Genomic DNA, 22,594 nt, shown 5'->3' with positions numbered 1-22,594 from the left:
AATGAGCGTGAAAAAGTCTGCACAGGCGAATGTAATCGGCGAGAGCGTCGTAAACGCAAAAGGTGCACAGGGACAAAATCGATATGGCGACGAATCGAAGAGCGACAGAGCGGTTTCGCGCGCGGCGACAACGAGGATCAAATTTTCGTCGGCGCCGAGAAACATTGCGAGTGTGCGTTTCGGGGCGAAGACAGGGTAAAATCGAGTGCATTTGCGAAAATATCTGCCACCTAATTTGGGGAGCCCGAGCAACGTTACATCTATTTTGCCCTACCGCGTTTTACAAGACGATACGTTGCGCTTGCCAAAGGAGAAGAGCTGCGTGCCTGTTATCGTTACAGGACTAATTTAGGTTCTGGCATGGAGAGGTGCGTGTTAAGATTATTATGTTGTGAAGCAGAGAATGGCGTGTAAAAAGAAAACGTATCGTCCCGTTTGTACGAATGAGTGATTCTATTTGCGAGCGACTTCAATCGTACCTCGGCGTGACTCGCTCATTCACACTGAGAAAAATGTTAAATATAATCGGATAATCCAATTACATAATAGCGGATATATCCAATTCAATTGTATATCCGATGAAAAGTACGATCGGTTTTTCAATAAAATTTCATCGGACAATTTTCATCAGATGTACCCATAATTTAATCGGAAACGCTATTTAATTGGTTTATCCGATGGAAAGTTTTCTCAGTGCACATACATCGTCGAATATTTCCAGTTTAATGGCTTTATCTTGCAATAAGATACGCCGTAAAGCCATTAAAATGGGAATATTCGATGATGTACGAATGAGCGTGTCACGCTGAGGTGCGCGATTGGAATCATTTGCAAATAGAATCGCTCATTCGTACAAGCGGGATGATAAGTTTTCGTGAGAAAACTGTTCCTCGACGATGGTCTTTAATGAGAGGAGAAACTCCGACAAGTTTGACGCGCTCGAACGAAATAGCGAAAAATATGCTTCGGTAACCGTCGAATGTTATGCTATAATCACGTTAAATTTCTATTTGTCCGAGCCGACGGATTCGTTAAATGTTTGGCGCATTACTTCATATTAATTTAACAAATTATTTGATGGCATGGACCTGTATCGCTTCGAATGGCTGTTATAGAGCTCTAACGTGGCGATAATTGTGAAAAAAGATTATAGTTACAAGTTCGGTATGCGTTATAACGTTCCAACTTGTAATTATCGAGGAAAGTGCGCTATTGTTTATCGTGCCTTTGCTTATCTAACGTGTCACCTTTAATTATGTCACGTAAAAGGAGCACGAAGATTAGCTGCAACATTTTTTGTTCAAGGGGGAAAGAGTAGCTTGATTTAACATTAGATTGTGCTCCTTGAAAACTTGGATTGTTTGACGAGTTAACGGACGGTTTCGGATTTATGGAAGCTCAGAACACACGCTTGTATGTATATCATTATCGCTCTACAAATTAGAACACGTGTATGTCGTGCGTTTGGCCGCGAAATTACTCGAATTTGTGCGGGCGATTCGAGACTCTCGACCACTTCCTGATTTGGCGAGTCTATTAGATAATAGCTATTTGTTATTGTCGTGCAAATAAACCAATTATGATTAAAGCATACACACCGATCACGTGTCATTTAACGCATCGCCATCTTGTTCTAATTTCGAGTATAAACGATATTATATTCGAAGATTAGATTTAGTTTTATAGATTTATTGATGATATTGAAATGAATTACTAAATTGAAAATAAACGACAGGCTGGACGCGAGAATCAAAATTTTAAGTGTCCATTTGGATCACGATAATCAATTTGCTGATACGTATGTACAGAATGTCGCAGTGCTTCCTAGGAATTACGGACTTGTTAGCGAATTTGAGAGAAAAAAATGAGAAAGAAAGACAAGTCGATACTTCCTTAGCTGAAACCTTTGTATATAATCTTTTAATGATCAATATCACGGTAAATCTCAAAATTAAAGTCCCATTAGGATAAAATGTACGTGATGCTAAATAAAAAAAAAAGAAAAATCTTTATTTCCAGCATGAAAATTGTCCCCTTCCATACAATAGACCATTCAATCGCTGTTAAATCAAACTGGCGTGATAAAAGATATGGTAAATGCTCTTTTTATAACTTGCTTACACGGTCTGTAGCGGATCCTTGTCGCTTTCGGAGACGCACACTTGGACAGGTTTTTGCAGGCTGCGCTGTAATATCGAGGCAAATATCTTAAGAAAACCGCGTTCTGAATCAGAATGATTCGTTAGTATAACATGAGTCCTTTGATGCACAGCGTCCAATACATCGTGATGCAACATCTCTCCCGTGAGATACAAGTCTGCAGATATTCCTTTCAGTACCGACACGCCTGATCCAGCACATAGCGCAACGGTATTAATGTAACCATCTAAAATATAATAATGATGCAAAATATTAATTATATATTTATCACCCATCGAGTGTGACTCTGTTCTTTCAGCATTAGATTATTTTAGATTATTTTGGCCGAGATCTCACCTGTACCGCGCGCTCGTGCCAGTCGTACGTGCTTCAAATTGGTTCGCTGCTTCACCAAATTCACCGCTTCGTCGATGGAGATTCGACTCTTCAAGGTACACAATCTCCCAAATCCGTAAGTCGCGTTACTCTCGTTTCGTTGAATCGGCTCACTATTCTCGAGCTCTGGAAACATCATTTTCATGTACGATAAGATATATTAACGATTTAGCGATCGAGATGGAGATGCCGTAACGAATCTCCTTCTTACCGAAAGCTTCCGCCAGCCAATCGTTTACACCACCTTTCACGGAATCGAAACTGCTGTGCGGAGAGAAGACGGCGATTTTGTTTTCCAGACACCTCGCTACTATTCGTTCCTATTGTGTAAAGTGAAAATAATTATGCGTAATGAAAATCAAGTTGCAGTGACACGAAGATCCCGCAGAACGTTACGGTACCTTCCAAGATGCGGTTGTAATGGATTTCAACGGAGCAAATATTAGCGGATGATACGTGACGACTAAATCGGTTTTCAATTTAACAGCTTCGTCCATGACGTCTTCAGTTAAATCATTTGTTAATAAAATATGCGATACAAGTTTCGGTTCCGTGGGCTCGATCAGTAATCCAACGTTGTCCCAGGAAGCCGCGAGCGACGTGTCCGCGAACTTATTCATTGCGCTCACAATGTCCTTCAAGGGCATGCCGACTTCATTCCCCGCAGAGTGGCTCATCGTGCGCACAGTTTTATACTGTTTGATATACTTGTATTGGAAGTAAAAGCTCCCGCGAGATAATCCCACGTTGCATAAGCACTTGAGCATTTACGTGCAGCCCTGAAATAAATGTGCAACTATAGATAACACGACCCGTGATATTATACTTCAAGTGGAGCAATTAAAGATAACATACATGTTTAATTTTAATTTATTATTCGATACAAAATTGAAATAAGAGTTTCGTTAACAAAACTGGCGAGTTCTTACGCTATAAATTATTGGGAATGGAGAATCTTTCACAAACTAATCTCTCGAAGAAAGAAACAATATAAAACCATTATCCATGTAACGTTACGAATTTTAACAACGTTTGTTCGTCGCTACATGAAATGTTGAGATACGATCATAGAGTTTTCCTCTCTCACGCAATTTGGAATAATAACTTTTACTTTTATGATAGACATTTACTATCCGCCAATTTCGTATCATCCTCTTTCCGGGTGAGAAGGGTGTAAATAAAGTAAGTGGGAATCCCGTATCTTACAGATATACATTTTATTCGTTATAAAACCATATTTTAACTGTACTATCGTCACTCGCGGACGCGAGTTGCCCAGGAATCGTGGGATTCCACTGGACGCAGTTAACATCTTGGGCGTGCGCGCTGTCTACCGAGCAGACCATCGTGAAACTCGCTTGATGCGGATCGCAGTCGCTGTCCTCCTTAAATATCCTAATGATATCGTCGCCGCACGCGGTCACCAGCAAGCCTGTAGTCTTGCACCAGTCGATGTCGTAAATAGTTCTCGTGTGGTATCCCGACAACGTGCAGACACACTTCCAGACGGACTCGTTGTTCGGCGTAGCGACGCCCATGTCGTTTCCCGGCTTGTACTCCCGCCAGATCTTCACCGTTTTGTCGTCGCTGCAGGTCGCTATTCGGTCACCAGTCTTGTCCCACGAGAGACTCCATACCGTGGACGCGTGAGACGACATGGATGCGACGCACGACCAGTCGCTGTCGGCCGCGTCCTCCTTAAATATCTTGACAGTGTTGTCGTAACTGGCGGAGGCCAGGATCTCTTCGCGCGGATGCCATCTCACCTAAAAGTAAGCGCTTGTGTACAAATCGATTGCCGATAAGTCGACAGAACAAAGCTGCAGACTTGTACTAACAAATGTATACTCGCGAGTGACGACTTTTCAGTGGACAAAACAACGTACCTTCTTTACATCTTGGGTATGCGCGTTAATAACGGCTGCGCACTCGTACTCGTCGTCCGACGCGAGCTTGTTGTTCACTTCCCACACCCACACGGACTTGTCTCGGCTGCACGTGGCGAGCAACTCGCCGGAGGTGGACCAGCTGACGCTCTTCACCTCGTTCTCGTGCCCCTCTAACGTCGCGTTGCATTCAAACTGCCCCGACTTTTTGTCCCACACCGCGGTGGTGGCGTCGAAGCTCGCCGACGCGATGTAGCTACCGCAGGGGGACCAAGCGAGCTCTCTAATAGTCCTCGAGTGCCCCTCGGTGAGGATCATTTTCGTCACCCACTTGGCTCCCTCCAATCCCCATATTATAATCGTCTTGTCCTCGCCGCAAGACGCTAGATTCGTACCCTTGGGATGCCAACCGACACTCCACACTCTGCCCCTATGCCCGGTCAGGCTTTGCTTTAGTTCCAACGTACCCATAGCTACCTGCAACAGCACAATTCACCTGTCATGCGGAACAACGGCGTACGCTTCTCGACCTTCTCGCCGGGTCTATCTCAGGCGTTACAAACGGCTGCGCTCAGCGGAGAAGCTGCCTCGCGACTGTTGTGAAAATCCTCAATCTAATTGGAGTGTGCTCTCAATTGTGGCAGTATACTCCAGTCAAATTTTACAACTGTTGCAAAGCAGCCTTTTTCTGCCTGAGCGCTGCGTCAACAAAAGTGACGAATAAAACGTGTCCCCCCAGGGACATGGAGGATTGATCCTTCAAACACTTACGATAAACATACTACGTGAAAGAGGACAGCTTAGGTCACGTTGGAACTAAATGGCGCGGCGTATCATTTTCGCTTCGATCGCTTTTCCTACCGACTTTTCGCAATCTTACAGTGTACGATAACTCGCCTAACTGTAATAGCAATACACGTGGTTAGCAACGATGAGCCCGTCGCACGGATAAACAATTGACGGCGGCGAAGTTACTTGGTAAAATATCTTGCAGACTCACCGTTTTGCGTTTCCTGGGGAGAGAACGTCAGCGGTTGACTCCCGCACGCATGGATATACCGGTTGACAACGCGTGGAGTATTTCTGAAGACGATAACGAGCGAGAAACCTCCGACAGTCTCCGGTCTCGTCGCGCTGTCCGCGTCGATCGCGCGATCGGCTGTCGGTAAACGTGCGCTTTGACGCGACGGTTGCCGAGGTTGATCACAGAGGGCGCTAGGATACCCTCGCGCGCCAGCCCGCGCACTTATGTCGCAGTCTACAACAGCACAGATTGTTTTAGTCAATAATTATTCATTAAAATAGCGTTAGATATAAGGAAGAATAATGTTAAATAATTACCCCGATGAAAATAGAAATTGGAGCGTAAATCGAACGTGAGGGAAGAGTGACGCAAGCGTAAACGAGATGTGTAGGAAGCGTAATTTGGAACGGCGAAGCGTTTGAGGTTTCTTTCACGCTTCGCCGTTCCAAGTTACGTTTCCTACACATCTCGTTTACGCCTCTGTCACTGTCCCCTCGCGTTCGATTTACGCTCCAAATTCTACTTTCACCAGGGTAGTTATGAGGATCACAGATGTAAGAATGAATCCACTCATGGGGCACGTAGGAGAAAAGTAAAAACACTTTTACTATGCAAATCGATACCCAAGCTATCGATTAAGCGCAGTCTCAAGTTCGTCGGATCAGCCGTTGTTGAGATCCGAAATTCTGAGGGCCCGTCAACTCGCGTACTCGCGTAAACTACACGGTCGGTGTCGCGCGCGTGGTTTTAGCTTGTTCACTTATATTTGGCGCGAGACACTACCGTGTCTCGTGATAATGAATAAAGCCCAATGTCCACGATGCTAGAACTTGGATCAAGTTCTAGCATCGTGGACATTGGCCTTAATACCTGTGGCGAGAGAAATTCTGCCACGACGCTTTGGAGTTCGGTAAGCGCACTTACCCCTCGCCGAATACAAGCCTACACTGGGTCAGCCAGTGCAACAAATCAGAGTGAGAAAGTATATATTTTTCTCGTTGTCGCACCACGTTGAGCGGTGCATCGGGAACAGAAAGCAAAACTGAGGGTGGACGAATGAATGAAACGCAGAATAAGGGGCCGCGCGGCGCGCGCGCGCGCGCGCTGACGTAGAAGAGCGCAAGGGAGAGCTGCTCTCCGGTGTGGGCCGAGAGAGTTGGCCGTCGCGCGCCGCGCCGCGCCGCGCCGAACCGAACCGAACCCGAGGGGAATCTGTCGCAGGTGTAGACGCGGCGAGGTGGGAGTAGATCGCGTCGCGTCACCCTCTGAGATTTGCATCGCGTCGCGCGCGGCGCGAGAGACGGAAACGAGACGTCGAGGCGTCGCGACGACTGGGTAGAGCGCGGTGCGCGGTGCGTCGACGACCTGCCAGGGAACGAGGCACGGCGACACCTGCTCGGTGGGTAGGTAGGCGTGCGACACGGCGGCCAACGGTGACGCGCGTACGCAGGAGCGAGCGGACGGACGGACGGACGGTCGGACGTGCGTGCGTGCGTGCGTGCGTGCGTGCGTGCGGCAGCAGAAGCGGCGACGGCCATACTCAAACAACGGCCGAGCGGAGTGCGCGGCTACGAGAGATGAGGTAGATAATAGAGTTTCAGAAACGGCCGAGAGGGAGAGAGAGAGAGAGAAACAGAGGCTTCCGATCTCGGCACGCAGCGGGTCGCGCGCGTGAAGCTGCAGGACAGGACAGAGAGAGAGAGAGAGAGAGAGGGAGAGACGGAGAGGGACGAGGCGGCAAACGGTGGCGAGCTGAGCGAGCTGAGCTCTGAGCGGAGCTGAAGCCGATTCGAGTCGAGTGGAGTCGAGTCGAATCGCGGTCGGCGCGAGTGCAACCGCGATATATCGGTGCGCGAGGGCGAGCCAGCCAGCGGCAGCCAGCGGTAACAGTAACAGTAACGAGTAGCGAGGAGAACACGAAGGAGCGGCCCGGAACGGGCGGAAGTGTGGGTCGTGCGTGCCTCTGCGTGCGTGCAGTGCGTGCGGAAAGAACGTTGGACGAGGGATAGCAGACGGCAGGTGCAGCAGCGACGACGGAGGAGACGGAGACGGAGACGACGACGACGGCGGCAGCGGCGGCAGTGACGACGGCGGCGGCGACGGCAGTGACGACGGCGGTGGCAGCGACGGCGACGACAACGACGACGACGACGACGACGACGAACGGGGCACCGGTGGTCGAGCTCGGCGCGGGGGTCCAATTGGTCGGCGGGATGAGCGCCAAAACGGACGTGAACAGGCGGGTATTGGCGATCCAGGCGAAGAAGAAGCGGCACAAGCCCAGCAAACGCAAGGGCAAGGCGAACTCTCAGAGCGAGCAGGACGCGCAGAGCTCGAAGGGGCCGCGTGCCGGTCAGGTAGCCGCTGCCGCGACCACCACCGCCGCCGCCGCCACCACCACCACCGCCGCCGCCGCCGCCAACAACGCCAACGTCGCCACCACGACCACAACAACCACCGCGAACACCACCACCTACGAGTACGCCTCGGACGGGCCGCCGCAGCGCGCCTACAACAGCGACAACGGGACCAGGTAACCCCCGGCGTGCCCCGATCGGCGGCGCGAGGACTCCGGAGCGTCGCGGCTGTTACGCGCCCGCCCCCCCCTCCGCCGCGTCGCGTTACGTTGCGCCGCGACCGCGTATCCGACGGTGACAGCTCGTCGTCGAGGAGTCGCCGTCTTGGCGCGCGCGACTTCCCTACCGTCACCCATAAGTGGATGATTATGCATGCACAAGTTTGTGATTGTCGGAGAGAAAAGCGGTGGACAACAGTGATTAATGTAATATTTAACGTGAGACAATAGTTGTGTGGGCGATTACGGAGCACAGGGGGTTAATGCGAATAATTCTACCGTAACAGTCGGTCGGAAACACCGGGGGGGGGGGGGAGGAAACGTAATTGGTGTGTTCGATTGTTGTATTTACGATTTTCAACAGGTAGACGTTACCTCGGAATCGCTCGATGACAAGCGTGCTCGCTAATCGCCACTAGTAGAAACCCGGAGACCGTTGAATTGCAATCGCGTTTACGTTTAACAAGGGAGATTCGGTTGTCGCGCGAGTGTTTGCTGCGTTAGCTGTAACTCACCATTTACGATTGACGAATCTGTCGTAGATTGGTACCATGTCATAGTTCCAGCAATGAAACGATAGAGGACGATGATGCGTTCAGTACCGAGGACGAGGAGCAGGAGGACAGCAGCGACTATTGTAAAGGCGGATACCATCCGGTGAAGATAGGGGATCTCTTTTTAAATCGCTATCACGTGACGCGTAAGCTCGGCTGGGGCCACTTCTCTACCGTATGGCTCTGCTGGGACCTGCAGGTACGACACCCGGATACAGTAACCGATTCTCCTCTCACACGTACATAAACACGGGACGTTTTGAAACTATGCTGCAGGATAAACGTTTTGTGGCGCTTAAAATAGTGAAATCCGCATCCCATTTCACTGAGACCGCATTGGATGAAATTAAATTATTAAAAGATGTGCGCGATACGGATCCCAGCGATCCTAAGCGCAATAAGACCGTCCAGTTGCTCAATGACTTCAAGATCAGCGGCATTAACGGCCTGCATGTTTGCATGGTATTTGAAGTGCTTGGACATAATCTTCTTAAATTGATTATCAAGTCAAACTACAGAGGAATTCCAAGAAATAACGTTAAACGCGTCATCAGACAAGTCCTCGAAGGTCTCGACTATCTTCATAATAAATGTAAGATGAATGTTTCAGTCATTGATAACATTCGAATTTATATATATATATATTTATATACTTATATGTAGTCAGCTTAACGCAATAGTTTAACAGAGTACTCCAAGTATCTGAGATATACGAGGAAAATCGCTGCAATTCCGTCAAGTTTATCGCTGTGCACTACATGTTGTATTCTCTTTCAGGTAAAATTATTCATACAGACATTAAACCTGAGAATGTTCTTGTGTGCGTCGATGAGACTTATATACGAAAATTAGCTTGCGAGGCGACAGAACTGCATTCTATGGGCGCCAAGTTACCGGTGTCCCTGATTTCTACCGCGCCGAAGGAGTTTCAAGAGCCCACGCCCAACTCCAAGATGTCCAAGAATAAGAAGAAGAAGCTAAAGAAGAAAGCCAAGCGCCAAAATGAGCTCTTGAAGAAGCAGATGGAGCAGATCGAGGAGTTAGAGGAACAAAGTAAACTCGCGAATAGCACGAGAGAAAACGGGGAGGTCGAAACGAATAGCCTAGACCAAGATCTCAACACCGAGAGCATAGAGGACAATACGGAGAGCAAAGACTCTCCGGAGCTCCGGAGCATCTCGGAGTCGTCCGCGCCTTCCTTGCATATGAACGGGGTGGACGGTTTGGCGGGCGGCGAGAAGATGCAGAATCTATCGCCCGAGCAATCCGAAAAGATGGACAACGTCATTCTGTGCGACGTGGAAAAGAGCTGCGGCGAAGGTGTTCTACCACCTGATCCCGACGACACTGACGAATGTAGCGAAGGTAAAGTAATCACCGCCAAGTATCGGGCGACGACGTGCCTCTGTTCTTTCCCCACTGCAATCTTATTTCTCATCCGTCATCTTGCAGGTCGTAGATCATTCAACCCACCGGAAAGTAAGCAATTGAAACGGGCGTCCGTGTCTCCCTTGGATCCTGCCATAATGGACTGCGAGATAGAAGTTAAGATAGCGGATCTCGGGAACGCATGCTGGGTTCATAAGAAATTCACGGACGATATCCAGACCCGTCAGTATAGGTCGCTCGAGGTTCTGTTAGGTTCCGGGTACGACACCTCTGCCGACATATGGTCCACTGCTTGCATGGCGTTCGAATTAGCGACTGGCGATTACCTCTTTGAACCTCACAATGGCAAAGACTATTGCAGGTAACGTTTACAGGATTCGACAACGCAATTGTACAAGTCTTGTAAAAATTGGAGGATCGAAACTATTTCTTATTAATGTTTCAGAGACGAAGACCATTTGGCTCATATTATCGAGTTGCTGGGAGAAATACCGAGACGTATCGCTCTCTCGGGGAAGAATTCGAGGATATACTTCAATAGGAAGGGTGAATTAAAGCATATTACCGGATTGAAACCGTGGGGCTTGTATGAAGTGTTGACGGAGAAATACGAGTGGACGCCGAACGAAGCACGCGAGTTCGCAGAGTTCCTAATACCGATGCTCGAGTTCAATCCGAGCATGCGAGCTACCGCAGCCGAGTGCCTGAAGCATCCGTGGCTGCAAATCAAAAAGTGATCGCGTTTTTTATTGTTTTATCTGTAATATCCCCTCAACTTTCACCCTGGTCCTACCGCCCAGTTGTCGCAATCGTAAATCGAGAGTGTGATAGGAAGCCGAAGACACTTGGTAAACGTCAGGTGTTATTTCCGTACTGAAAGTCACAATTCAGCGATACCCAATTTGCGTACGAGAGGAGCAAGTGCATCGTTTCAAGAGCGCGTACACACCCACACGCATATACACACGTACATACACACGCATACACACGTGAAAACTTTGATATAATACAAATTACAGAGATAAATTGTAACATACGTTGTTATATTAATCGTACGTACGCCACGTGCGTGTCTTCGCGTGGGAAATGTTACGAAACTGAAAACGTTTCGAAAAGAATTGTTATATACCCTTTACAAATGGTGATTTGACAATATTGCGGAAGTCGCCCCAAGGAAAGTTGTCTCTCGGATGCAGCGAGCGAAGTGTCGCAAAATCCGGAAATTGTTAGAGGAAGAAGATCTTGCAACATTCCGCTGATTTCCACATAAAAGAGAAAAAAAACGGCCGCGCGCGTGCTTCCTAACGTAAACACTCTCAACACATCGGCTGACCATTTGTAGTTGTACACTTGTTAAATCGTATTTTTAATTAGTGATGAGAGAGAGAACTTAAATTAAAAAGAAATTTTTCATAGTACTTTATATACATTATTTTACACATATTCGTCTCGCATTCTTCGTCATTTAATTTATCTGCGAATATTCCAAGAGTCGTGCGATCCACTCGTAATGCGCTGTGAAGGTACTGGCGGGCTCGGTATCGTGTTTGGTTTAAAATTAGGACTCATTGCCTTGACTCAGTTATCCGTGTGTACTTTAATACATCGTACACACCGGTCGCTGTAAATTCTTGCCAACAAACTTGTGAAGTCGCGAGACAAATGGCTACTTAATTAATATTTTACGTCTACCTCAATATATGTGGGCCGGTTAGAAATACTCATCAACAGACGTGCACGTAACGAGGGGCCGCATTCAAATAATTGTAAATTGAAATAGAAAGATCTGTACATTGTAGATAATTAAGAGTCGGTCACTGGATTCTTGGGATATGTATGTAATTTACGTGGGCGCTGATTGGAGTAAGACAGTACGCATAAGTGCATATTCAATTTCGTTTTTCACCTAGTTTCAAGTTTTGCGTAAAATTTGAGAATGTATTGTTTCTTCTTCGTATCGCTGTTGTCAAGATAACGAAATTTTATTAGCGGTATGCGACGAGATAAGATCGCGTTTGCAAATGTATAACTGTTATAAAAAAGAATTGATATACACTTTTGTAAGAATAGAAATGTACATACAAATGACAGCATACAAAGCTAACATATCCAATATACGGTTTACATGTGAAAGTGTATTGTGCACTTTGTCTTATTCCACTGCGCCCTGCTATACTGATATTGTAACGAACATTTCTGTTATAAACTTGTTTACGTCGCTAATGCGAATGCCTGTATACATAATGTACAATTACGAAGAGAAAAAGAGTATCTATATTGCGAGTAAGGTCTTGGCAGACTTGATGAGAGCAGCTGTAACGAGAGTAATGTTGAGTTTTATGTAAAACTTCTTTCAACACTGACTGATCACTGAGCTCTCTGCCGATTATAATTGTCTTCTTTTTTTTATAAACGAAAAAGCGAAGCAGTGCGTTCCACCGGATCGTCTTATGTCGTGCGTATTTCCCTATGCACGAATGCAATTCATGCTTCCCGCAGAATGTTCTGTTTCGCTTGGCCTGCCAGTCTCAAGTTTCACAAAAAAGGTCTCGATCGAACTGTGTGTGGAAATGCGTACGTCGAATTATACATATTTCATCGTCATGTACAAAATGTCTTGTCACTTATTGCGGCTACATCTCTTCCCGGGTAAAAGAGGATAAAAGAGGAAAATACTCTCGTAAAAATACACGGCATTTTACCATCTACTTTTTTTAAACACAACATGCGTACTTTATTTTACTTCTCATCATTTTCAGTTGGCAATATTTTTACTTGATTACATAAACACTTCAACACGAAATGATGTACACTAGGCACAGGTTTTAATTTATTAAAAATTTACGTCCATTTTTTATGAAATATGTTTGCTAATTTTCTCTTTATATTTTCGTTTTAGCAAATGAATTGTGTTCTCGCGATCGATAAATGGAACAGGAACAACGTATACGCCCCTAAAATTTGTGGTATAAATGGAAAGCAAGTGATACGCGAGATGAGAAAGTGCCTCTTCTACCCGCGCTACAATTAATATCGTATGGAGGAAGAATGCGTTTATATGCTGTTTTATCGCGGCAGTACAAAACCTGATGCATTTTAGGTTGTATTTTTATCATCGTTTTCCCCTGCAGGAACTCTTTCGTGAATCTCGTGTGGTCTCCAACGACGGCGAATCTGTACAGTATGTAGCTAAATTTTTGGCGGATAACATTCGAGACACCGTTCTACAAAATATACGGCCAGTGAAATCCGTTACTACGAAGGCAGCGATCACAGCTCGTTTTAATTCTTCCGTTTAGTATTGCTCGTTATTCATGGTAGAGCCTGGCGCTTCTAATCAAATCGACATCTGGCTTTTGCTCGGCCTCGCTCGACTATTCAGCTCCCAGTGTCACTCGTACGACTTCGGAGCCCACGCAATTCCTTTGAAAAGCAAAGATCTGCAAATTCCGAGGATCGAAACCGGTGTAATCTCGTTTCAGTTCCCAGTTGTAGGCAACCGCGTGAAGAATCGTCTCTCAATATAAATAAGGGAGTTTGTCCATAACGGGAGGGAGGAGGAGAAAAGTTTGATCGTTTAATTATTTCTTGAAGCGAAATTGGCATTGAAAAGAAAATCTTGTTGCAGGGTAATTCTCACGCTTGTAGATCGATAGATATATATAATATTTATACATTTACATATATAAGCGGTTTCCATCCTCGGTTGGGAGATTACGGGAGAGATGGGTATCGATCGAAGCGTGCAATTAAGGAGTGTGCTTCCGTGAATACGATGTAATAATCAATAACGGATCGTTGACTAGAGGTAATAATTTTGTTAGACGACGACGAGTCAACGTAGACACTGAAATCGCGTCCCCCCATCGTCATTAGATGAACCGAAGCTCAAATACCGCGTTGCCGGCGGCGTTCGCGGCTCCGCGAGCCGTCGCATCTGAAAATCGTTCGCACTGTGACCATAGATAACGTTATCTCATTAATATATCATATGTATCATACATATATATATATATATTAATATCTCTAGTACTCTATACATAAATATATACATATTATACATATTAAACATATGGATATTGAAACGATAAATAGGTGTGACTCGCTGCTTGGCGTTAGGATATAGTTAGAAGGGAAATTAACAAAATGATAATAGCGAACTGTGTATAGCTCTTGATGTACACGAGATGTCCCCGTCGCCCCCCCCCCCCCTTTCCGACTACCGAGCGAAATGATATTATTTGCGCGAAGCGGAGAAAGGGGAGAGGAAAAAGGCGAGAGGCGAGTGGCCGCGAAGCGCTCCATTTCTTTTCTTCCCCCTGCCCCCCTACCCCCCTTCCTCTCCTCGCGATAGAGAGGCCTCTCGCGCACAAATGTGTATAAATGTAACAAGATTCGCGGACGACGGATAATCAGGGGGATCGCGGCGATCGGATGAGAGGGGAGAGAAAAAAGAACAATGGTGTATAAATACAGGGACCCAATATTGAAATTCACACACCAAGGACTCATGTTCCAATCGGTAGATTCTAAAGCTTGCTCCGAGCGTGGCGGATCTGTTGGGAGCGGGTGTGATCGGATCTGACGCGAGTCCAGGGCTGTTACTTTGTTAACTTGGAAATCCACGAAGCTTCGAATGCTTCCGAAGATCTCGACGAAGGTTCGAGGTGTCGAGGCCTGGCCCAAGGAGAAGAAAAAGTCAGGATGATGTCAATATGACATCAAATTGACATCCTCCTCGCTTTTTCTTCTCCTTGGGCGCGAAGGAACCCAAGTAGAACATATTAGTCGTGAAAACGTCAAGGTGACATCATTTTTTGATCATTTTTCATGCATCATGGTGACGTCAAAATAGCCCACCGAGAGTACCTATTTGTTGTAAGAATGATCTTGTTTTACAAAGCAAAGTTAATTAGATATTATACATTAAGAATCGATTGAAGTGATATAAGGTGAACATAATATACGACCGATCATGTAATCTGTAATAATATACGCATTGACGTCTTTGTGATTAACTTGTTCTACTTGGGAAAATCACCAGGTCCTAGGCGCGACGCGCCTTCGAGATCGCTTGCGAAATTACAATATCCCGGGATATATCTCGGAGCAACCGATATCGTCTCGCGGCTCGGAAACGAAAGGGCGCGACGAGAGAGGGTGCGATCTCGCGCGCGGGGCAAAGAAACCGCGAGGACGCGATACCGATTGCCCGCTCCTACCCCGAGAACGATCGGCGGACACGCGAGAAGTCGCGCGCTGCGACGTTAAACGCGCGGCGCGACCGAGACCGTCGGTCGTTCCTCAATTATATAATCTCGTTACCGAAACGTATAATCCCCACCGCGGGAGATCCGTTGAATCTTTGAGAAGAACGAGAGCGCGTCGGCTGCCACCGACGTTAAAGTGCGAATGCGAGGACCGAGGGATGTGGCCTTGATCGTGGAGCGAAAATAACGTCGACGATAAGCTGCGTGCGCTCTGTCGAAGGGATTTTACTCCGCGCGCGCGCGCGGTCTCTTTTAGTCTTAAGAAATTGGCATATTGTCGGGGAGAGAGCGGCGCGCGTGCGACGACACGTTTTCCGATAACGGAAGAAAGCTCCTCGCTATCAAACAACACCAAGTTTTATTAACGCGTAAGCGCGCGGAGGTGCTGTAAATATTGCGGGTGAACCCGGCGCGCGGGGTTTTGCACATTTTTAGAAGGGCGTATCACGACGGCCCGCTCGGCGACTGAGCCGCGGAGGCGGGGGGGGCTGAGACCCCTCGGGATCGCGAAGGGATCGCGACGTTAAAATGTACAGCGATTATATATCAGAACGACGGAGGAGAAATTAGAATGCGCGCGCGCGATAAAGGGTGAGACGACAGGAGGAAGGGAGACGCAAGGTCGGCGTACGATAATATTATCTCACTGATTGGTACATAGTCATACTGGTCTCGTAGCGTTATAGAGAGCCATTTAACTCTGCATGCTTAGCCAATTTGCGCTCGCCGGCGGGTCCCCCCCTCGTGAGGTCCCGCCGCGCGACGGACGTTTTAATAAGGGTGTAAGGCTATCGATAAAGGCACGTGTAGGCGCCCGCGACACGTGACGATCGTCTTTAGAAGTTCATCGAGCCGACAAAAACGGGACGCGCAAGTTAACAGCGAACTGAACCCGGGCGATGCGTCGCGAGAAAAACGACTGGAGCATCGAGACTCGGGGAAAGCAGGAACAGCGTCGTCGTCGTCGTCGTCGTCGACGACGACGACGACGATGTGTGCTCCTCTCTTAGACGATATCCCAGATTAGCGCGATAAAAATATGCCCTTTGTACCGGCTGGGCGATCGAATCCTCTCGCGAGAGGACCGGAGGCGGGACGCTTGATTGACCGATTAGTCCGCCTGATCGCGCCGAATACGTCCGCGAGACGCGAAGGAGGGCGTCACTCGGCGGACCCGCGTCATTGGTTTTTCTGCAAATAATTTAAATGATGGGCAAATTAATTTCGAATTAATTGCGCGTATCCCAGCGGGTCTCCGGGCGTCCGCGCGGGATTACGTTTATTCCGTTTTCAAAATTGACGGGAACGAGGGGAGGGGACCCAAGGAAAAGTCAGGATGATGTCAATTTGATGTCATATTGACATCATCCTGACTTTTTCTTCTCCTTGGGGGAGACTCTTACTCGCCTCCGACTCGTCCGTGGAGCCGCTCTTTTTTTTTCCCCCCGGCCGCATAATCTTCGTCGGCTTTTCGACGATTCCCAGAGATATTTTCTGAAGCCCTTCCGCGCTGATGAATGCTCGAAGATGCGTTAAATCACGTTCGTCCGGGCGTGTCGCGCAATCAAAGTCGCGCGCTCTTCCCTTCGGTTGTCCCCGGCGGATCGACGCTTGCGAAAAAGGAGAGCAAAAGATAATACCGAGTATAATTACGTCGCTGATCTATTGTGCACCGACGTCTCGTGCTCCAGTCACTCGATGTAACGACCGTGCGGAAGCATTAAGAACTCTAGAGCATAATAAGAAAAAATAGCCGTAACGAATCGAACGAATAAATGGATTTGATGTTTAGACGCTGCCTCCGTTATGTGCCCTGCCGCAAAGAATAAAAAATAAAACAGACAACCATGTATCCCCCACCCCCACCTGAGAGAGATCGATATATAATAATGAGAAATAAATTCGCAACAAAATAAATGGTCTTCTCTTTCACCCGCCGTCCGCCGTTTGATAGTAGAAAACAGCTGGAGTCGCTTATTTGTGAGTTTATTTATATATATCACAAATTATATCACCTTTATTGTCCCTGGATGTGTGACTACGGTCATACAAAGTATAATGTACAATATGTTCACGTTTATCCTATGTATGCGTATTTCAGATACTGGACGAAGAGAATACTTCAACAACAATTCGCCTCGCGACTCCGTTCCGTGACGCGCCTTTCCGCTTGTACACCGTCAGTTGCTAGGCTGAACTCGTGTCGCCTGTCGAATATTTGTAATTCACTCGACTCTTATTGCAGACTAGAACGTGCTCGCTTATCTTTGCGCCAGCTGACTTCTAGCTACGGAGTTTACGCGTTGGGTTAACGCTCGGCCTTAAGGAAGCAAGATAACAGCAGTACCTCCCACGAATGATATGATACGACACGTGTTCGTAACTACTCGCATGACGGTATACATATATTTCCTTTTCGCAACGACACCGTCGCGGATATTAACTAGGAAACGGATCCTCGAAGCTTCAACCCTTCACATTTTCCGTTTGTTCAAGTCAAAATATCTTCAACGCTGTACAAACATAGCGAGACCAAATGTCTAATCAAGTTTCATTAATACTGAGATGTAATAATGTAGGTAACATTTTTTTACAAGTATTAGAATTTTGTGAGAGAAATAACGACGAGACTGTTATAGATCATCTTAGTCGAAAGACTATTACATGTTATTTCGGTCAACTTAATAATTTAATCGTCGGCAAGTTCGTTCTAATAATTTGTTACTTGTTACATATAAAACAATGGCTATCGCACAGTTGAATAAAATTATACTAAATGATAAAATGTATATTACACTATCATTGTGCACATTGTTGTGACAGACTTCGTTGTTTCCTGATTATTACAGTGTTACTTTCGTACAATTTAACTTTTAGAATAATTACAAATATACATAACAAGAGTACCATAAATAAAATTCTATTTATACACACTTCTAATATTAATAAAAGTATCAGATCGTATAAATAATCTTGATCGATTCAACAAGCGTCGCGCGATTAAAGAATTATACGTAATGTGGAATAAGAGATTAACATAATCCGCAGGGGAAAAATACATTTGTGGGAATAAGTTGGACTTTAATCAGACCAATCCTCCTCAGCTCTGCAAATCAATAGTATTTCTGTTAATATCTTAAGATCTTGCTGAAATCATTTTACTGCCCATCACCGTTGCCAAGCTGCTTCGAATAAAGCAAGCATATTGAACAATACACTGCTGTTCACTATATAAGCAATGATGTAATAATGTTTACAATTGTACAGATACGTGTATTAGGCAAATAAATTACGAGAAAACATGGTGTACCAGAGACAATTAAATCTTGGACAAATGTCACTATGGCTGTATAGAACTCGCTGTGCAACCAGCATTACTCTCCTACCCATTTTCTCGTTCCATGTGGTTGTTCACAAGCCATGAAACGATTAGAGAGTTATATGAAAATATATTCCACATTCCACGTACTTGGTGCTTCTAATAAAACGTATACAAGTTAGTATCAAGCAACAAGCGTCAAAGAGAAATCCTTGTACTACCTTTAAACAGAGAGAATTCTAAGAGCTCTTCCTCAGCGGACAACGTTTGCAGCTTTGGTAAAACAAAAAGTTCTTATTCTTGTGAAAAGATCTGTACTGTTATTATAGATTTCACTAACGTTAATAAATAGTTATGTATATATATACACACCCATTGATAGGCAATATCGTTTGAAAGCACGTAGTTCAGCACACTTAAAGACATCACACACACACACACGCGCACGCGTACACAAAATAAATTAAATACTTAATATAGACCCGTGTCTAGGACGTCCGTTCTTCTCTTTCCCATGCGGCGGTTGCTCCTTAACTGTCCCAGTGACATTCAGATTTAATTGTGCGGTCGATGCCGTGGTCGCCTCGTCGTCCGATTCTATTGGACTGATTCTGATAGCTTGGTACCATTGATTCGTCAAATCCGTCATCTGCGACTTGCAGTCCTTCAACTCCTGCTGCGTGAATCGCCTCGTGAAGAACGGAATGAAGAATTTCAGGTCCCACCTTGCGAAACCACGAATGCGCGATTGCAAGAAGGACACTTCCATCTCCTCCTCCGTGAGTTCCGACAAGTGCTCGGAATCTATAGTTTGTCCCTACGGAAAAAAACCAATGCCATATACCCGTCTGTATGCGTATAAAGATTTTGCGCGTTGATTATCTGCACTGCGGGATCTTTTTAAATTTACCCATTCTCTCGTTTTGCTCAAGGTAACTTCCTTGTCCTTCTTCTTCCTCCTGCTGTTGCTCTTCTGCTTCTTCTCGGCCCTCAGGAATTTCAACAGAGGCATCGTGGACCCGCCGAATATCAAGGTCGTGAATAGTACGATGATGAGCGTCGTCGTTATAATAACGTGACGTGTTTCATCACTGAAGTCCAAGTGAAGCGACAACGCGTACGATATGGCGCCGCGCAGGCCGCTGAACCACATGATGAACATCATCTTCCTCGTGATTTGATGCTCGCGGAAACGATTGACGAGCAGGGCCAACGGGAAGATGTTGGCGGCTCTTCCAATCAGGCACAAGATCACGGACCAGACGACTAACGCCGGCTCGAACTACCGAAAGAGAAAGAGTTAATCGAGAAGGACTCACTTGTACACGGCGTATCGCACGATCACACTTACCCTATGTCTAAAGCTAAACAACGCTAGTCCCAAGTACGCGAAGACACAGGTCTCGGCGATGAAGGCCAACGTTCGCATTGTCTGCTGCATCGTAATCTGCGTGACGGTCGACAGGTTGAAATGTGTGTAGTGCGACATGACTATGCCATTGAACAGAATCGCCATAATTCCTGAAACAACGGATCGGCGTGAGGCAAATCGGCAACGGCGATTGTACGTACAAGGGAGAAATTCGCCGCGCAATTATTACAGGCGTCCTACCCGACAGTTGTATGCCCTCCGCTAAAACGTACGGGGCGTACGTGAACACCAGCATTATGCCGAACTCCAGAGAGGGATTCTTCCTGAGGTCAACGTGCTTGAGCAGGAGCGCGCTTATCAAAGCGAACACCACGCCGATGCCCGCCGACGCGAAGAACATGAGGCAGAAGCGATTGAGGCCGAGTATGATGGCCTCGCTGGTCGTCGCCGCGTTGTTGGACTCGAGAACGGAGGTGGTCAGCACGATGGAGATGGCGTCGTTGAGAATCGACTCCCCGAAGACCAACATGTTGAGGACCGGGTCGACGTCCAGGGCGTGGAAGATGGCGACGGTGGCGACCGGGTCCACCGCCGATATCAGCGAGCCGAACGCGAAGCTCTCGACGAAGCTGAGCTTGTACGCCACTTGCGCCAGGCCCAGCAGGTATATCCCGGCGCCGATGACGAACGCGGAGATGGCCGTCCCGAAGATGGCGAACACCATGATGCTGCCGATGTTCTGGAAGAAGTTACCCTTGTGCAGATTGTAGCCGGACTCGAAGATGATGGGCGGCAGCAGGACGAGGAAGAAGGCGGTCGGCGAGAAGGCCTCCTCCTTCCTCCAGTTGGCTATGTTCTGGTGGGACATGAGGTTTATGATCATGCCGATCGCCGCGCCCAGGAACACGATCACCACCGACTCGGGCAGGTACTGGAAATTGGTCTGCAGCATCAGGTGGATCAGCAGTATGCCCAGCGCGAGGACGCACAGCACAAAGAATATGGACATGGAGCTGTTGTGCTCCTCCTCGGCGGAGCCCTTGTCGGGGAGGACCGGCTCCGCCGGGGCGACGGTCGTCGTCGTCACGTTGGTCGCGTTGACGGCGTCCGGACCCGGCGACACGGCAGCGCCGTCCGTCGTGTTTCTCTTGTCGTTGCCGGGGCTCGGCGACGTCGCCGAGCCGGGGCTCCTCTCGCTCGTTTCGTGGCTCGCGGCATCGTCCGGGCGCGCCGTGCTCGCGGAACGGGTGGACGTCGGTGGTTTCGCGCTGGTCGAGCTGGCGTTGCGGCCGGCGGCGACCTGGCTCGTGTCGTTGCCGGGTCGCGCGGTGCTGGCCAACTCCGGCGCTGCCGCGCTCACGTTCGCCGCGGCGCGCGGTGCCTCCGTCACCGCGGCCGCGGTCCCGTTCTCCGCGACGGCGGCTCCGCTGGTGCCGCTTAGGTTAGCTGCGTCCTCGCCGCGCGACGCATATCGCGACACGTCGCACAGCAGCAGGATCCCGACCACGAGACTCCACCTGCACGACAGCACGGCACGTGCTCGAGACGTCATCTCTCAACGGTGTGGCATCATCCGACAGGTAGCAGAAGACGACCTCGCACGCCTCTCTCTTTTTCTCCCCTTTTCTCTCGCGAGATGCCCAATGCTCGGTAAAGTCACGCGAGGCAACTCTGACGTTTGACTAGTGAGCTGGAGTGTGTGTTCAAGATCACGTCACAGCTGACTCAGCCGTCAGTCCCTACGAATGGCAACAAATTCCCTAGATTATCATCACAATGATAATTGTACAGACATTTCTTGCGTTACATAAAATAATCTCTCGCGGACAGAAAGAATTTCCGAGAATTTTCAACTTCAAATCGCGAAAATCGAGAATCGAGAAAATGGCAAAGTATCAGTGTTGCTTTCGCAGCGTACGTGTTGCTTTGCCGCGTCCCTCCAACTTGGAGTGGGGATGATCCGTTCGGCCTCGCGACGCGCACGCTCGCACACAAGCAACGCGCCGTATATACGTGTGCACACGTATTGGAAATATGAATCGAATATTACCGAATCTCACCGGAAAGAGTCGATGTCAGATGAGTACCTCCCGCGCCCCGAATATCAGAACCCCTCTTGTCCAGAGTTGTAGCCATGGAGAACATTCTCCATGGTTGTAGCTAATGCACCGTCTATAGATGTCTATGGATTCACCCTGTACATTCTCCATGATTAGAACTATGGTGTAAGGAAAAGTATCTTATTTAAAAATTGCGGTCTTAATTCAATTGGCCAATAAATCAATATGTCTCCTATTTGGCCCAATGCGCTCATTGGTTATTAGAGATGGATGCGCAAGAGCACACCTTGTTTTTCTTACACCATGTCCCTGGATTCTTTTCGTATATCGTTGCGCTCCGTCGATAAAATTAAAACGATAGGTAGACATGAGAGATAAAGTTGTATAGATTCGAAGAATTGAAGTTCTTTTATCTACACCGCTCTATTAATTATCAACTGAACCACTCATTACATTTTTCGGATATGTTTTAAAACATTCAAGTTTTATTTAATTATATCCTAATTCTTTCTCGCGATTTTTGAAAATTCTTGGAATTACAATTTTTGGAGAAATTCAATGTTGTCTCTTGCCTCATTATACGCGTCTAACATTTGGTGAATATTTAAGA

The 22,594-nt window shown here is 47.2% G+C and overlaps 4 protein-coding genes across 7 annotated transcripts in view; 1 reads left to right on the top strand and 3 right to left on the bottom strand.

The window, feature by feature from the left end:
* LOC105565124 (CDK-activating kinase assembly factor MAT1) overlaps window positions 1-2,179 on the bottom strand; it is a 30,828-nt gene extending 28,649 nt beyond the window's left edge. Inside the window, exon 1 of the mRNA XM_012018063.1 lies at window positions 2,122-2,179. The gene's annotated coding sequence lies outside the window, so the exon portion shown is untranslated. The remainder of the gene's footprint in view (window positions 1-2,121) is intronic.
* On the bottom strand, window positions 1,990-6,568 carry LOC105565126 (probable cytosolic iron-sulfur protein assembly protein Ciao1). 3 transcript variants are annotated; one of them, XM_012018067.1, is made up of 6 exons: window positions 6,370-6,568; window positions 5,422-5,679; window positions 2,937-3,314; window positions 2,747-2,855; window positions 2,497-2,661; window positions 1,990-2,386 (listed from the first exon to the last, which is right to left on the bottom strand). In XM_012018067.1, the coding sequence occupies exons 3-6, from the start codon at window positions 3,300-3,302 to the stop codon at window positions 2,118-2,120; spliced, it is 909 nt and encodes a 302-aa protein (XP_011873457.1). In that variant the 5' UTR covers window positions 3,303-3,314; window positions 5,422-5,679; window positions 6,370-6,568; the 3' UTR covers window positions 1,990-2,117. The 3 variants fall into 3 exon arrangements, with proteins under 3 accessions (XP_011873457.1, XP_011873455.1, XP_011873456.1); XM_012018065.1 differs by lacking the exons at window positions 1,990-2,386; window positions 2,497-2,661; window positions 2,747-2,855; window positions 2,937-3,314 and adding exons at window positions 3,734-4,301; window positions 4,422-4,898; window positions 5,193-5,322 and having other exon boundaries at window positions 6,370-6,461; XM_012018066.1 differs by lacking the exons at window positions 1,990-2,386; window positions 2,497-2,661; window positions 2,747-2,855; window positions 2,937-3,314; window positions 6,370-6,568 and adding exons at window positions 3,734-4,301; window positions 4,422-4,898.
* Window positions 6,569-7,590: 1,022 nt separating this feature from the next.
* On the top strand, window positions 7,591-12,825 carry LOC105565119 (SRSF protein kinase 3). Its single transcript, XM_012018057.1, has 7 exons — window positions 7,591-7,835; window positions 7,926-7,978; window positions 8,563-8,773; window positions 8,851-9,166; window positions 9,352-9,939; window positions 10,027-10,324; window positions 10,409-12,825. Exons 1-7 carry the CDS (start codon window positions 7,659-7,661, stop codon window positions 10,698-10,700), a joined length of 1,935 nt encoding a protein of 644 aa, XP_011873447.1. The 5' UTR covers window positions 7,591-7,658; the 3' UTR covers window positions 10,701-12,825.
* A 4,378-nt stretch (window positions 12,826-17,203) lies between these two features.
* LOC105565118 (sodium/hydrogen exchanger 8) lies at window positions 17,204-21,719 on the bottom strand. 2 transcript variants are annotated; one of them, XM_012018055.1, is made up of 5 exons: window positions 20,165-21,719; window positions 19,904-20,073; window positions 19,463-19,834; window positions 19,035-19,369; window positions 17,204-18,339 (listed from the first exon to the last, which is right to left on the bottom strand). In XM_012018055.1, the coding sequence occupies exons 1-5, from the start codon at window positions 21,474-21,476 to the stop codon at window positions 18,315-18,317; spliced, it is 2,214 nt and encodes a 737-aa protein (XP_011873445.1). In that variant the 5' UTR covers window positions 21,477-21,719; the 3' UTR covers window positions 17,204-18,314. The 2 variants fall into 2 exon arrangements, with proteins under 2 accessions (XP_011873445.1, XP_011873446.1); XM_012018056.1 differs by having other exon boundaries at window positions 17,204-19,369.
* Between the last annotated feature and the right edge of the window lie 875 nt (window positions 21,720-22,594).

This window comes from Vollenhovia emeryi, unplaced genomic scaffold (assembly GCF_000949405.1).
Source record: "Vollenhovia emeryi isolate VEMERY1.0 unplaced genomic scaffold, V.emery_V1.0 DF939155.1, whole genome shotgun sequence".
In the NCBI taxonomy this organism is placed as follows: domain Eukaryota; kingdom Metazoa; phylum Arthropoda; class Insecta; order Hymenoptera; family Formicidae; genus Vollenhovia; species Vollenhovia emeryi.
Note: the sequence above shows the minus strand (reverse complement) of the source record. Positions and strands in the feature narration are given on the sequence as shown.

Bases quoted from the DNA above. Each gene is read 5' to 3' on its own strand.
- LOC105565119 (XM_012018057.1), top strand. From the start codon at position 7,659: ATGAGCGCCAAAACGGACGTGAACAGGCGGGTATTGGCGATCCAGGCG. The intron at 9,167-9,351 runs GTAAGATGAATG...ATTCTCTTTCAG, and splicing joins CGACTATCTTCATAATAAAT to GTAAAATTATTCATACAGAC. The intron at 9,940-10,026 runs GTAAAGTAATCA...GTCATCTTGCAG, and splicing joins CACTGACGAATGTAGCGAAG to GTCGTAGATCATTCAACCCA.
- LOC105565118 (XM_012018055.1), bottom strand. From the start codon at position 21,476: ATGACGTCTCGAGCACGTGCCGTGCTGTCGTGCAGGTGGAGTCTCGTG. The intron at 20,074-20,164 runs GTAGGACGCCTG...CCGTTGTTTCAG, and splicing joins GGAGGGCATACAACTGTCGG to GAATTATGGCGATTCTGTTC. The intron at 18,340-19,034 runs GTCTATATTAAG...ATTGATTTGCAG, and splicing joins AACGGACGTCCTAGACACGG to AGCTGAGGAGGATTGGTCTG.
- LOC105565126 (XM_012018065.1), bottom strand. The intron at 4,302-4,421 runs GTACGTTGTTTT...GCTTACTTTTAG, and splicing joins ATACCCAAGATGTAAAGAAG to GTGAGATGGCATCCGCGCGA.